This window comes from Cetorhinus maximus, chromosome 10 (assembly GCF_964194155.1).
Source record: "Cetorhinus maximus chromosome 10, sCetMax3.hap1.1, whole genome shotgun sequence".
NCBI lineage: Eukaryota > Metazoa > Chordata > Chondrichthyes > Lamniformes > Cetorhinidae > Cetorhinus > Cetorhinus maximus.
The window spans coordinates 57,018,844-57,033,728 of NC_135888.1; the positions used below are offsets into that span (position 1 = coordinate 57,018,844).

The 14,885-nt window shown below is 44.7% G+C and overlaps 1 protein-coding gene across 3 annotated transcripts in view; it reads left to right on the top strand.

Moving 5' to 3' along the window:
* Positions 1 to 14,885, top strand: part of ppp2r2bb (protein phosphatase 2, regulatory subunit B, beta b) — a 582,393-nt gene that overhangs the window by 506,216 nt on the left and 61,292 nt on the right. For all 3 annotated transcript variants that reach the window (XM_078550517.1, XM_078550518.1, XM_078550519.1), the window contains one exon: positions 12,289 to 12,466. In XM_078550517.1, coding sequence (XP_078406643.1) covers positions 12,289 to 12,466 — 178 coding nt within the window. The remainder of the gene's footprint in view (positions 1 to 12,288; positions 12,467 to 14,885) is intronic.

Here is a 14,885-nt window from a genome sequence, read left to right on the forward strand (position 1 = left end):
CTCTGTAGTTGCCTTTATTCAACTGTAATACCATTACATCTGATTCCAGCTTTTTCCTCTCAAATTGCAGGGTAAATTCTAACATATTATGGTCACTTCCTCCTAAGGGTTCCTTCACCTTAAGCTCCCTTATCAAATCTGCCTCATCACACATCACTAAATCTAGAATTGCCTGTTCCCTAGTGGGCTCCACCACAAGCTGCTCCAAAAAGCCATCTCGTAGACATTCCACAAATTCCTTTTCTTGGGATCCACTACCAACCTGATTTTCACAGTCTACCTGCATATTGAAATCCCCCATGATCACTGTAACCTTGCCTTTCTTACACGCCTTTTCTAACTCCTGGTGTATCTTGTGCCCCACATCCTGGCTACTGTTCGGAGGCCTGTACATAACTCCCATTGTGGGTTTTTTACCTTTGCGGTTCCTCAACTCTACCCACACAGATTCTACATCATCTGACCCTACGTCATTTCTTGCTATCGATTTAATTTCATTTCTTACTAACAAAGCAACCCCACCCCCTCTGCCAACCTGCCTATCTTTTCGATAGGATGTATATCCTCGGATATCTCCGTGATGCCCACCACATCATACCTGCCAATTTCAATCTGCGCCACAAGCTCATTTACCTTATTTTGTATACTGCGTGCATTCAGATACAACACCTTCAGTCCTGTATTTCCTGTCCCCTTTCTCATTGTCATCCCTTTATCTGATGTGCTTGAAGTTAGATTCCTAGCCCTTTCCAAACACTCTGTCCTATTTTGTGTTCTGGGGACTTTAATAGCCTTTCCTGGGCTCTCCTTTGTTTTCAGTTTTTTCATAATTTTCCATGAAGTTGAATCCACCTCCCCCCCACACGCTAACCTGCTGCTTTGTTTCCCATTAGTCATACTTCTTGGAGTTTTACCCTTCCCTCCCCCCCACTTTCTAGTTTAAAGATCTGTTGACCACCCTATTTACCCTTTTCGCTAGAACATTGGTCTCGGATCGGTTCAGGTGGAGACCGTCCCAACGGTACAGATCCCCCCTGTTCCAATACTGATGCCAGTGCCCCACGAAATGGAACCCCTCTTTCCCGCACCACTCCTTTAGCCACATGTTTACTTCCCTTATTCTCGCGTCCCTATGCCAATTTGTACGTGGCTCAGGTAGTAATCCGGAGATTATAACCCTTGAGGACCTGTTCTTTAATTTAGTTCCTAGTTCCTGATAATCCCCAAACAGATCCTCATTCCTAGTCTTACCTATGTTATTTGTCCTGACGTGGACCACAACAACTGGATCCTCCCCCTCCCTCTCCAATATCCCTTCAAGCCAGTCAGAGATGTCCCTCACCCTGGCACCGGGCCGGCAACATACCATGCGGGACTCTCGGTCTTACTTACAAAGGATGCTATCAATTCCCCTAATTATAGAATCCCCTACAACTACCACTTGTCTTTTTGCTCCCCTCCTCTTGAATGGCCTCCTGTGCCACGGTGCCGTGGTCAGCTGGCTCATCCTCCCTACAGCCCTGTTCCTCATCCACACAGGGAGCAAGTACCTCATACCTGTTGGACAAGGTCAAGAGCTGAGGCTCCTCTGTTCCTGAACACAGGATCCCTCTACCTGCATCACTTGCAGTCACACCCTGCTGACCCTGACCACTGACCGAACTTGAGGTACTTAATCTACCGGGTGTGACCGCCTCCTGAAACAAAGCGTCCAGGTAACTCTCCCCCTCCCGGATGTGCCGCAGCGTCCGGAGCTCGGACTCCAGCTCATCAATTCTGAGCCGGAGTTCCTCCAGCAACCAACACTTGCTGCAGATGTGGTCACTGCGGCTCGCAATGGGATCTGCCAGCTCCCATTTCATACAGCTACAGCACATCTCCTGCCCAGCCATCTCGACTTAGATAATTAATTTATTGATTAGCTTTGCAGTGTTTCTTTTTTTTATAATTTGGTGCAGATTTCCTACCAACCAATCAGGTCACGGCTTTCCTGTGATGTCACTTTTTCAGTTTTGGCCTCAGTTACTCTGTGCCCCGAGGTCACCGCTCCGGTGCTCCTCCCTCCGAGTCTGCTCCCTGGAGACAAGGCCGCGAATCCCGATGTAAGCTAGATTTATGCTCACCGCTGCAGTGCTCCTCCCTCCGAGTCTGTTGGCAGGATTTACTCACCAATCAGCTGCGTTTTCTTTAAAATCCACTTTCAGAAGAGTGTCCCTTGCAGGTCTGGTGCACTCCTGAAGGCACTGCCTCTTCCTCTTCTTTTAGGCTTGAGGAGGAGAGAGGGATGGAAACACTACAGCAATGTAATGTTTGGGGCTATTCCGTTCTTTTACAGTGGGTCCTCCTCGATTCACTCCTGAGTCCTAGTCCTGTGTTGTAGCTTCATCAGATTGACACCTCATTTTTAGAAATGCCTGGTGCTGCTCCTGGCATGCTATCCGCACCCTTCATTGAACTAGGGTTGATCCCCCATCTTGGTGGTAATGGAGAGTGGGGAATATGCCAGGCCATGAGGTTGCAGATTGTGGCTGTATATAATTCTGCTGCTGCTAATAGCCCACAGCGCCTTATGGATGCACTGTTTTGAGTTGCTGGGTCTGTTTCAAATCTATCCCATTTAACACGATGGTAGAGCCACATAAAACAATGGAAATTATTCTCAATGTGAAGACAGGACTTTGTCTCCACAAGGACTGTGCAGTGGTCACGCCTACCAATACTGTCATGGACAGACGCATCTGTCACAGGTAAATTGGTGTAGATGAGGTAAAGTAGGTTGTTCCCTCTTGTTGGTTCACTCACCACCTGCTGCAGATCCAGTCCAGCAGCTTTGTCCTTTAGGATTCGGCCAGCTCGGTCAGTAGTGGTGCTACCGAGCCAGTCTTGGTGATGGACATTGAAGTCTCCCACTCCCAGAGTACATTCTGTGCCCTTGCTACCCTCAGTGCTTCCTCCAAGTGGTGTTCAACATGGAGGAGCACTGATTTGCCAGCTGAGGGGGAGACGGTACATGGTAATCAGCAGGAGGTTTCCTTCCCCATGTTTGACCTGATGCCATGTGACTTCATGGGCGGACAGGACTTGGTGAGAATTATGATATTAGCAGCATAGGATTCCCAGGAACCTCCCGGCCTTTAAACTGAGTTCTTCATTGGATCATATCCCTGAACCATTGAAGAGTGAAAGGAGTGGATTTTTTTCCTCTTAATTATTAACTATCAAAAGTCAGCACTTATTTAAAAATAGCACAATATGCTTCCGTCTCTAAAGTTACATTTATTCATTGACAGTACTCAGGTAATGCCCATCCAGAGATGTTAAAAACATTGGGCAAGAAAAGCTGTGCATGGGATAGATTGGGAGTCAAAAGCCCTTTCAAAGCTCATAATGCTCCATCAGACTTTGGTAGTTGAGCCCTGAAGTTAAAATGGTCCAAGGACTCGAGTCTGATTCAACCACACATTCACTCCCACTTAACATTAGGTCCCTATGAATTTTGGTGTCTTCAGTAGAAAAATACAAATGACAAATCTCACTGTCTGATAAGAAATTTCGTTACATGAAAGGGGGAGTGGGCCATCTGAAGATTACAAAGCACAATGCCCAATTGAAAATGATTGTTTATAAATTGTAGCAGAGCCTCAAACTAGACCTGATTCTAAAACAGACACGGATATCACCAGAAAGAAATAATTGGGCAGTGAATTTGTGGATTTTGCTATGTCACACTAGCATATGTACTTGCAGACCAGTATTGTGAGTATAAAGTGGATAAGTCAGCTGGTCCACATAGCTTGTATCCCAGGTTGCTAAAGGAAGTGGGGTGGAGATATTGGAAGGACTTGCCTTAATTGTCCAATCTTCCCTAGATAGGGGGTAGTGCCAGAAGATTGGAAGAATGGCAAATGTGACATCCTTATTTAAGAAAGGGTGTGAGGACAGTCTTAATAATTACAGGCCAGTTAGTTTAAAATTAATGGTGGGAAAGATTTTAGAGAATAATCAGGGAAAAAATCAACAGGCACTAGGAGAGGTTTGAATTTATTAAGGAGAGCCCGCGCGGATTTGTAGAAGTTAGATCGTGCTTGAGTAATCTAATTGAATTTTTTGATGAAGCGAGAAGGTTGATGAAGGGAATGCAGTGAATGTTGTCAATATGGATTTTAAGAAAGTGTTTGTCGAAGTACCACATGAAAGGCTGGCTAACAAAACTGTGGCTCTTGGAACAGGAGAGACAGTATGAACTTGGATAAAAAATTAGCTTAAGGACAGAAAACAGCAAGTTATGATAAATGCTTATTTTTCAGAATGGAGGATGATAGATTGGTGTTCCCCAAGGGTCAGTCCTAGGATCACTTTTTAAAATATATATAAAAATGACTTGAATATTGGAATAAAGAGTAAAATTTCAAAATTTGCCAATGATACCAAAGTTGGAGGATTGCAAACAGTGAGGTTGAAAGGAATTGACTGCAACAGGGCATAGATAGGCTAGCAGAATGGGCAGATCTGCAACAGATGGAATTTAATAGAGAAGTGTGAGGTGATGTATTTTGGCAGAAGGGGTAGTGAGAGGTAATATAGACTTAATGGCATAGTTCCAAAGCATGTGCAGGAACAGAGGGACCTGGGGGCTCATGTGCTCAAATCTTTGAAAGTGGCGGGACAGTTTGAGGGTGGTTAGCAAAGCATATGGGATTTTTGGCTTCATAAATAAAGGTATTTGAGTACAAAAGTAGGGAAGTTATGCTGAACCTTTATAAAACTCTAGCTAGGCAACAAATAAAAGGCTGCATATTACAGGGGCATGGATGGCTTGCCCCCACCTGGTAAACAAAGTCAGCGTGGAGCCAACTTGTTCCACACTAGCCCGCCCTGGAGCCATAAAGCGCTACAGGTGGGCTAAACTGCCTGCCAGTGGGACTTGTGCTGCTCACTGGGGAGGAAGTCCTGCCTCGGGACTGCCAACAAATTGGATTGGCCACAGCTCCAGCAGTCACGGCAGTGCCAAAAGCGCATTGATGGGCGCTGCCGGGACTGCAACCAGTTCCAAGAAGAAGGTCCAGTAGACCCCGGAGCCGAGGTATTGGGTGGGGAGGGTTAAGGTGGGGGTGGGGTGTGAGGGTGGTTGGTTTTAGAGAGCAGGTGGCAAACGGCACCCCCCAAAGATAGTACCTCTACTTCCTTCCCACCCTTTTAAAAACTTCTAAAGATAAAAATGCCCTGCTCACTCTTGCCCGAATGTCAATGCCATCCGTATTATGGTATGGGCAGTGTATTATTGGGGTCAGTTAGCTTGTTAACAGGCTCAAATAACACTTGATTGATTATACATAGCAGGCAGGCTGCTGTTTTCAGCACCCACCCTCCTACCATTTTATGAGGATGAGCTCGGAGGTGGGCGGGAAGGTGGTGAGGTGGGTACCTGCCCTATTTTACATGCCCACTCCCCTGCCAAAAACCCACTCGGCAGGGCACTTAAAATCCAGCCCAGAGTATTGCTTTGAGTTCTGGTCACCTTACTTTAGGAAAGGTAAGAGGTTCCTTGAGACCGTGCAAAGGAGATTTACCAGAATACTTCCAGGGATGGGGGATTTTAGCTACAAGGTTAGGTTAGAGAAGCTGGGATTGTTCTCGTTGAAGTAAAAGAGATTGAAGGGAGATTTGATAGAGGTGTACAAGATTATGACAGGTTTAGATAAGAGAAAATGGTTCCCATTAGCTGACGGTACAAGGACAAGGGGACACAGATTTAAGATTTTGGGCAAGAGGTGTAGGGGGAATTTAAGGGAGAACGTTTTTATGCAACAAGTGGTAATGACCTGGAACACTCTGCCCGGGAGGGTAGTGGAAGCAGAAACAATCAAGGATTTCAAAGGAAACTGGAAGGGCACTTGAAGGAAATAAACTGGAAGGGCTACAGGGATATAGAGGAAATGGGACTGACTCGATTGCTCCACAGAGAGCCACCACAGACTTGATGGGCCGAATGACCTCCTGTGCTATAAATGACTCTATGGCTTTGACAGTGCAGCACCCGCTTAGTCCTGCACTATGTTTATCTGCCCAAATTATGCGTTCACGTCTCTGAATTCACAACTGTCCACCTCAGAGGCAAGAGAGCTACTGCTGAACCAAGGCTAACACTCCAAATGTTGCACTGTGGCATTGGAGAGGAAGAAGAACAATTCACATAAATTAATTTGGTAATTCAAGTGCAGACTTTGTATTGTAACTTTATCTCACTGTTCAGCCCTTTGAGGCTGTCAGTCAAAAAAAATGTTCTAGCCTCTGATTTTGAACTACAGATTTCATAAAGGTTAATGTATCATGTGGTCTATCTCCTCAACAAATGAAGAACACTTATATTGATATAACATCTCAAGACCTGATGTTTCTGTTGCAACTTTCACATTCTCAGGATACCCTAAATCTCCTCATAGCCAATGAATTTGTTTTGAAGTGCACTGTTACAGAGTAGGGAAGTAAAGCAGCCAATTTGTACACAGCAAGATCCCACAAACCAACGAATTAGCTAATGGCAGGTCACTCAGTTACATGGCATCAAAAGGTCTCAAACCATTTCACCCAATGAATTATTTTAGGACTTGCTATAATAGGCAAACATGCCCAACATCAGCAGCATCGATGAATATTTCCTTAGGGAGTGTCGCGACTCACTGGGGATAGTGTGCTGTAATATCAAGCCTCACTGTTCTCTGAGCCGCGACAAATGTGAAAAACTCTGATCAAACCACCAGATTGCCTCAATTTTACCTAACTGTTTAAGTTAATAGAATATGAGCACCAGGTTTGTAAACTTAATAAGCAAATAACTGTTTTATTGAACAAATTGTCTTTAACCAGTGGCAAAAGAAAGAAATATGAACTGCTAATTTCTAACTCTATAACCTAAACTCTACCCCTTCTTAAATCCCTATACACACACATACAAGACACATAAGAAACAAAAACATGGATTTTAAGGGATAAAGCAGCTCAATAGCACCAGTTCCAGAGTATAGGATTAGATGAGTTGATTTTGATCGATGTCTTCCAAATTCCTTTCAGTTCTTGATGATGACACAAGGTGGTCTTCCAACACTTAGAGTATTTAGTTAACTGGTTGAGCACTTGCATTTCAATGTCTCTAACAGTGAATTTCCCCTTTACCTCTTGACAAGAGTTTTCAGTGAGAGAGCAGGTTATAACGATGAGAAAAAGCCAGCTAACTATTATTGTAGGATTACTGGAATCTTACACACACAGGAGAGAGAGGTTTTAGGCCTTTTTTCCGTTCAGGCTAGGAGCTATTCTCCTGCACTGCTCTCACACAAAACATGGTCACCTGGTCAGGAGCCAACTAAAACATTGTTGCCAAGCAGCTCCCTTGGTCCAGGACTCCTTTCCAGCACCATCCTGTCTTTCATGGCACACTCTGTTCCAGGACTGCAACATTGTACATCTCTCTCATCCTGTTCCATTGGACATGTCTTTCAACCCGCAACCATTGTAATTTTAATCGACAGTCCAACAGAAATAAAAAGATATGTTCCTTTCAGGAGAAATGTTACCCAAGGCACCAGGGGTACTCCCTGCTCTTGTTCAGATAATGCCATGGGATTGTCGACATCCATCAGAGCAAACAGACAGGTTAGCCCAGTGTTGTGGTTTCATATCTCGTTCAAAGCGGCACATTATTCCTTTATGAAAGCAATGAAGGAAGTCCCCCAAATAGTCAGCAGGTCAATCAGATCCCAAGACTGATCTCCTGTCAGCCAGGGTGGTGTTAAAAGTTGTGGGGATGGAGATAGATTTGAGACCAAAGGTAAAAGAGGAATTAGCAAAAAGACAATGAACATTTTTTCCTGTGTCCACGCTAATAGTGTGCCGGTAGAATCTTCCCAGATGTTGGAGTAGTGCAATATAACTGGGTAATGCAATAAAGCATAGGTTATTTGTTAAAGGTAATTCATCTTGCTCTGACGTATGTACTGTTTGACAGCCATGTTAAACAGATCAGTGCTTGATTCATTGTCCTAGGAGACCTTTGAAGTTGCATGACTAATTAGAGATGGGTCATTGGGTTTCATTCAATAGTTTAGTAAGAACTGTCTCAGCCTTGCCAATAGATTTCACCGGCGAGGTTTTGATGCCCTTCCCTTACGGAGGTGACTGCATGACTGACAGTCGGGTTTGCCTCCTTTCAGAATAAACTGCTCAACCTGCTTCCCCAGGCACTTGGCAATATCCAGCCACGCCGAATGATGCATCATTGATTTTTGTCACGCCACATTAACCAGTGTGCCTTTCACAGCCATAGCGTAGATAGAGAGAGGGCTGGCAGGTTCCATGCTCTGCTGTCATTCTACCCCTAGCATGCTAACGGCTACCCAGCATCTGTGGCTAAACTCTCTCTGAGATAGGTATACGTGTGCATCCAAGCACTCAATCACGCACAGACACTTGCCCACCCACACATGCTCATGCATGCACACACTCGCTCATACTAACTCATATGTATACACACACTCATACTTACACGCAGATACTTGCATGCACGCACTCCTATACACAGACTCATAGTTGCACGCACATACACATACTCCCATACACAGACTCATACTTCCACGCACGCACTCTCATGCTCCCATATATATATACTCACACATTCACACTCAAACACACACACAATCATACTCACTCTTGCAAACGTAAAATGGGTCTCTGGACTGAGTTAGAAGGTAATGTTCTAGATTATTAGGAAAGGCCTAGTGAAACTTGAATAGACTGCAAACTCTTATAATGAAACTGTTCTGAATTAAAGGTGAAAATTTCAACTTGTTTGTTAAAGCCTTTCAAAATTCGGTACTGCTTAAAGTTAAAGTAACTCTCATTCAATAATTACCACATTCTTTTCTCGATTTTCTTTTGGAATTGTCTAAAATAAAATGAACACCAATCATTGAGAAATTTCATCATCATTGATTGCCTCACTACAATAAAATCTCCCCCATTCCCTGCCCGTACCCCAACTCGTCTATCTTTCCTCTCCTGAAAGTCCTGGCAGGCACTGGGCTCCACATCCACTCACGCTCCCTTCATGTCCTCTCTGCGACGTTGTGCGGGCCTAGAACGTGAGAGTTGGCAGGATTCAAATTACAAAGACGCCACAGGTGAGTCGAATCCTGCCCTCAACCAAGAGCCATGCACGCCTGAACGTTCCAGCAGGGAATGATCAGGAGCAGGTAGCACTGGATGACCTTTAGTCTTTCCTCTGCTCCAGCCCAAGACCAAATGTAGTTCCCTTCCACCCTACCCCCACAACCCACCCTGTCAGCCTTACCCCTGCATAAGCCAAACATGAAACCTTGTGATTTTTCTCAATCCTGTAATGAGGCAGAGAATTTAATCAACTGAGCAGCTAAGTCTTTTTTGTAAATGTGCTGTGCAATTTCTTAATTAAGGGTAATACTGCTGATGCTGCAACCTCACAGCCTGGGCAGAAATCTATCACAGCACAGAATCCATCCGTTATCTCCATTATTAAGGATGAGATTTCAGAATACTTGGAAGTGCATGATAAAATAAGGCAAAGTCAGCATGGTTTCATCAAGGGGAGGTCATGCCTGACAAATCTGTTAGAATTCTTTGAGGAGGTAGCGAGTAGGTTAGACAAAGGAGAGCCAATGGATGTTATCTACTCGGACTTCCAGAAGGCCTTTGACAAGGTGCCGCACAGGAGGCTGCTCGGTAAGATAAGAGCCCATGGTGTTAGAGGCAAGGTACTAGCATGGATAGAAGATTGGCTGTCTGGCAGGAGTCAGAGAGTGGGGATAAGAGGGTCCTTCTCAGGATGGCGGCTGGTGACTGGTGGAGTTCCGCAGGGGTCAGTGTTGGGACCACAACTTTTCACTTTATACATTAATGATGTAGATGAAGGAACTGAGGGCATCCTGGCTAAGTTTGCAGATGATACAAAGATAGATGGAGGGACAGGTAGTATTGAGGAGGCAGGGAGGCTGCAGAAGGATTTGGACAGGTTAGGAGCATGGGCAAAGAAGTGGCAGATGGAATACAACGTGGGCAAGTGTGAGGTCATGCACTTTGGTAGGAAGAATAGAAGCATAGACTATTTTCTAAATGGGGAGAGAATTCAGAAATCTGGAGTGCAAAGGGACTTGGGAGTCCTAGTCCAGGATTCTCTTAAGGTTAACTTGCAGGTTGAGTCAATAGTTAGAAATGTTGGCATTTATTTTGAGAGGACTAGAATATAAAAGCAGGGATGTGCTGCTGAGGCTTTATAAGGCTCTGGTCAGAACATTTAGAATATTGTGAGCAACTTTGGGCCCCCGTATCTCAGGAAGGATGTTCTGGTCCAGAGGAGGTTCACGAGAACGATCCCAGGAATGAACGGCTTAACATATGAGGAACGTTTGAGGACTCTGGGTCTATACTCGATGGAGTTTAGAAGGATGAGGGGGGATCTGATTGAAACTTACAGAATACTGAAAGGCCTGGATAGAGTGGACGTGGGGAAGATGTTTCCATTAGTAGGAGAGACTAGGACCCGAGGGCACAGCCTCAGAGTAAAGGGAAGACCTTTTAGAACAGAGATGAGGAGAAACTTCTTCAGCCAGAGAGTGTTGAAACTATGGAATTCATTGCCACAGAAGGCTGTGGAGGTCAGGTCATTGAGTGTATTTAAGACCGAGATAGATAGGTTCTTGATTGGTATGAGGATCAATGGTTACGGGGAGAAGGCGGGAGAATGGGGTTGAGAAACTTATCAGCCATGATTGAATGGCAGAGCAGACTTGATGGGCCGAATGGCCTAATTTCTGCTCCTATGTCTTGTGGTCTTATTTTGACCCAGCGACAGTCAAGGGACCACAATATATTTCCAAGTCAGGATGGTGAGTGGCTTGGAGGGGAGCTTCCAGGTGGTGGTGTTCCCATGTATCTGCTGCCCTTGTTATTCTAGATGGTAGTGGTCAGGGGTTTGGAAGGTGGTGCCTAAGGAGCCTAGGTGAGTTTCTGCAGCGCATCTTGTAGATGGTACACACTGCTGCCACTGTTTGTTGGTGGTGAAGGGAGTGAAGGTTTGTGGAAGGGATGCCAATCAAGCCGGGCTGCTTTGTCCTGGATGGTATCAAGCTTCTTGAGTGCTGACAGAGCTGCACTCATCCAGGCAAGCGGAGAGTAATCCATCACACTCCTGACTTGTGCCTTGTAGATGGTGGACAGGCTTGGGGGAGTCAGGAGGTGAGTTACTCATCACAGGATTCCTAGCCTCTGACCTGCTCTTGTAGCCACAGTATTTATAAGGCTAGTCCAGTTCAAATTCTGGTCACTGGTAAACCCCAGGATGTTGATAGTGGAGGAAGTCAGCGATGGTAATGCCATTAAATGTCAAGGGGCAATGGTTAGATTCTCTCTTGTTGGAGTTGGTCATTGCCTGGCACTTGTGTGGCGTGAATGTTACTTGCCTCTTGTCAGCCCAAGCCTGGATACTGTGTTGATCCTGTATCTGAGGGATCAACCTGTATCGTCAAATGGTCCCTGCCCCATGACTTGTAAAAACATTAGTTTATTCTTTCTTCTCTCATTTTCTCTTTTCCTTCAACTTCTTCCACCTTCTGTATTTTGCCTTTTCTTTCTTTTCCTAACACTATCGATGCTGGGATAGCTCTGCCCCCATCTCCAGTGTGTAAACCATAGACTGGTGAGAATATGCAACTCATCATCAGGAGTAGTGAAGCAAGTAGCATAGATCTTTGGAACTCTCTTCACCAGAGAGCGATGGAGGCAGAGTCAATGCATATTTTTAAAACAGAGATAAATTCTTGACTAACAAAGGAGTCAAAGGTTATCGGGAGTAGGCAGAATGTGGAGTTGAGGCCACAATCAGATGAGCCATGATCTTATTGAATGGAGAAACAGGCTCTAGGGGTCAAATGGCCTACTCATGCTCCTAATTCATATGTTGATATGTATGTTCATATAGATGCCTTTAAGGGAAGCTAGACAACCTCATGAGAGAGTAAGGAGTAGAAGTTATATTGAAAGGGTTAAATGGAGCAGGTTGTAGAAGGCTCATTTGGAACATAAAATAGAGCATGAACCAGTTTCTGTGCTGTATACCTATGTAAAGACTATGTGGAAAGATCACTCCCCTTATACTAGAGGGTGGTGGGAACATAATGCAGGAGCGCAATGTTGGTTGGCCTGATATATTGTTGAGCTCTGCACTTTGTTTCTCAGACTGATGTATATTCTTGTCCCCAGGTGCCAGTGCTGAGACCCATGGATCTGATGGTGGAGGCCAGCCCTAGAAGAGTATTTGCCAATGCTCATACATATCACATCAACTCCATATCAGTAAATAGCGACTATGAGACGTACATGTCGGCTGATGACTTGAGGATAAATCTATGGCATCTGGAGATTACCAACCGAAGCTTCAGTATCCTTCAACTGGAAAATGTTTTGCATCAATTAGCAATCTTTTCACATTGCTGTGCCCTAGATCAATGGAAAAATGGTGGATGGTAGCTTCTGATAGAATGCTGAATTAGCTTGGGGCCAGAGATGGGCCAAAGAAGGGGCCTGTTTTTTATAACCCATAACTTCAATGAAAATTTCAGTTTGCTTCCCCTTTTTCTCCCACAGGTGTCCCCTTGTACAGGTGTCCTTCACCTTCCTGCCTCTGCCCTGATTAAGCCCGTGGGGGAAAGGCCCACGGACAGCCTTCCCACCCAGTCACCAAGTGAGGCCCTTAAGTTCGCAATTAATGCCTAATTAAGGGCCATCTGCCACTACTGGTATTAACCCAGCAGGGGACAGGGGCTCATCATGTGGGAGTGTGACATCCAAACTTATGTGGGGTTGCTTGCAGGCTTCCAGGTGGGACACCTTGTTCAAAGAAACTCAGTGCCTGATCAAAGGACCCAGCATTAGGAAGGGGGGGACCGGTCCACTAAGAGTCACCTCCCTGCCCTTGCTGCAGACCACCCGCCTCCCTCCCCTGCAAACCCCCCTCCCTCCTCCACTTTCCCCCATGATCTCCCTTGCATTTAGAAGGGAAATGCCTTGCCCTGTCAGTGCAAGTAGCCCAGGGTTAATCAAACTTATTTTTCAATCTACTTTCTCTCAGTATAATGTATGAAACCCCATTTGATTTGTGACTCTTACCCTCCCCCATGTCAATTGTGGCAGTTGTGCTGGGAGATTTAATGGGCCTCACCCCATCTCGATCCTGGTATTGTGTGAGGGGACTCACACGCGTCAGTGACAGCCCCTGATTGATGAAGGTAATTATTGATGCTGATTCTCTGGTAACAGGTCTCATTCCATCTGACACCAGCCCCTTTGTGTCCAGTGCCAGTGAGAGGAGCAATTAAAATCCTGATCAATAGTAAATGGTTTTACAGGGCCCTGTAGTAGTCAGAACTGCGGCCTGATCAAACCTGAGAATGGGTTTGCCCCAAGGCTCCGCTTGCACCTCTGCTACTTTGACTGTCTTTTTAATTTGTCCCTCTTTACGAGAACAAGAAATCCTTGTAAGGAATGAAACTACTTTAGAGGTTTATTTTTGCTCCTTTATCTCTAGCATAAAGTTAATGTTCTAGAGTTGCTATTTCAAATAGTTACAGGAAAGGGTAGTATTATTTTTTGATTATGTTCTGTGACTAAGGGTAAATACACAATTAGGAAAATCATATTGTCACTTGGTAGTACATTATGTTAGAATTGCTGAAAAAGATGTTGAAACTTCTCGTCTTGCAATTATCAGGACTAATTCAAAAATAAGAAATCTAATGGGAACAACAATTTATATTGCATGAGGAAAGGGATGCTGATCGGTTGGCAAGTCGGCTCTGATGTATTGTTGTGTGCTTAGAATTATACTAACAACCAATTTAAGATTATCAGCTGGGCTCGCAATGTAGCTTACTTATGCTTGCTAGAAGCTACCTACATTCATATGCAGGGACCTGTCCTCTGCAGGCAAAAGGAATATGCCCAGACATTGCACCTTTTTTGGACAAACAAAAGCATGGGGGATGATAACTCCCTGGTACATTCGCCATGGCAATATCTCAACCAATCAGAACTGACTTACCAACCAATCAGCACCCCTTTTGTGCAATATAAATTGTTATCCCCTTTGAAACTTGGCATTCTTTCAAAAATCAGATTATACTTTTAAGAGGCTTTGAGGGTGGAAACCATGTTTTCCTTTATCATTTAGACCACTTACTTTAAGGTGTTAGCATCAATTGGTTTCGTTCACATTATTACTGTCAGTTGTAAGTGTGCATTGACCTCTTAACAGAGTGGGAGAAAAATTAAGCTGGCTAAATAAATACATCCTGGTTCATCATTTTATAGAATTTGTTGTATGCCACTTCTAGTTTTTAATGTCTCTCTGAACCACAGGTAACCTTTACAACCTAATGATAGTAACTGTAAACGTCTTTAATTCTGTATTTAGATGGGAAAGGCGGGAGGAGGCTCAAGTGGAGCATTAATGCTGACATGGACTGGCTGGGCCAAATGGCCTGTTTCTGTGCTGTACACTCTGTGATTCCTTTTGAAGGAGTAGCAGATGAGCAGAGGCACAAGCCCCCTGCCATTGACTCTCCGATTAGGGTTACCAACTTTCTCGTGGAGGTATCATCACATCTTGCCTCTATCTGCCTTGCTCCCCAGACTCCCACCCGATGCATTCATCCTGTGCACTGCCTCCCCACGGCTGATGGAAAAGTGAATAATCTTTTCATTAACAAATTGGAGGATTCTTGAGCCATCAGTCCATCAGCCCTTTTTCTGGTATAACTAGTAAACAAAAGTGTTCAAATTGTTTTCTTATAAAGCACAAT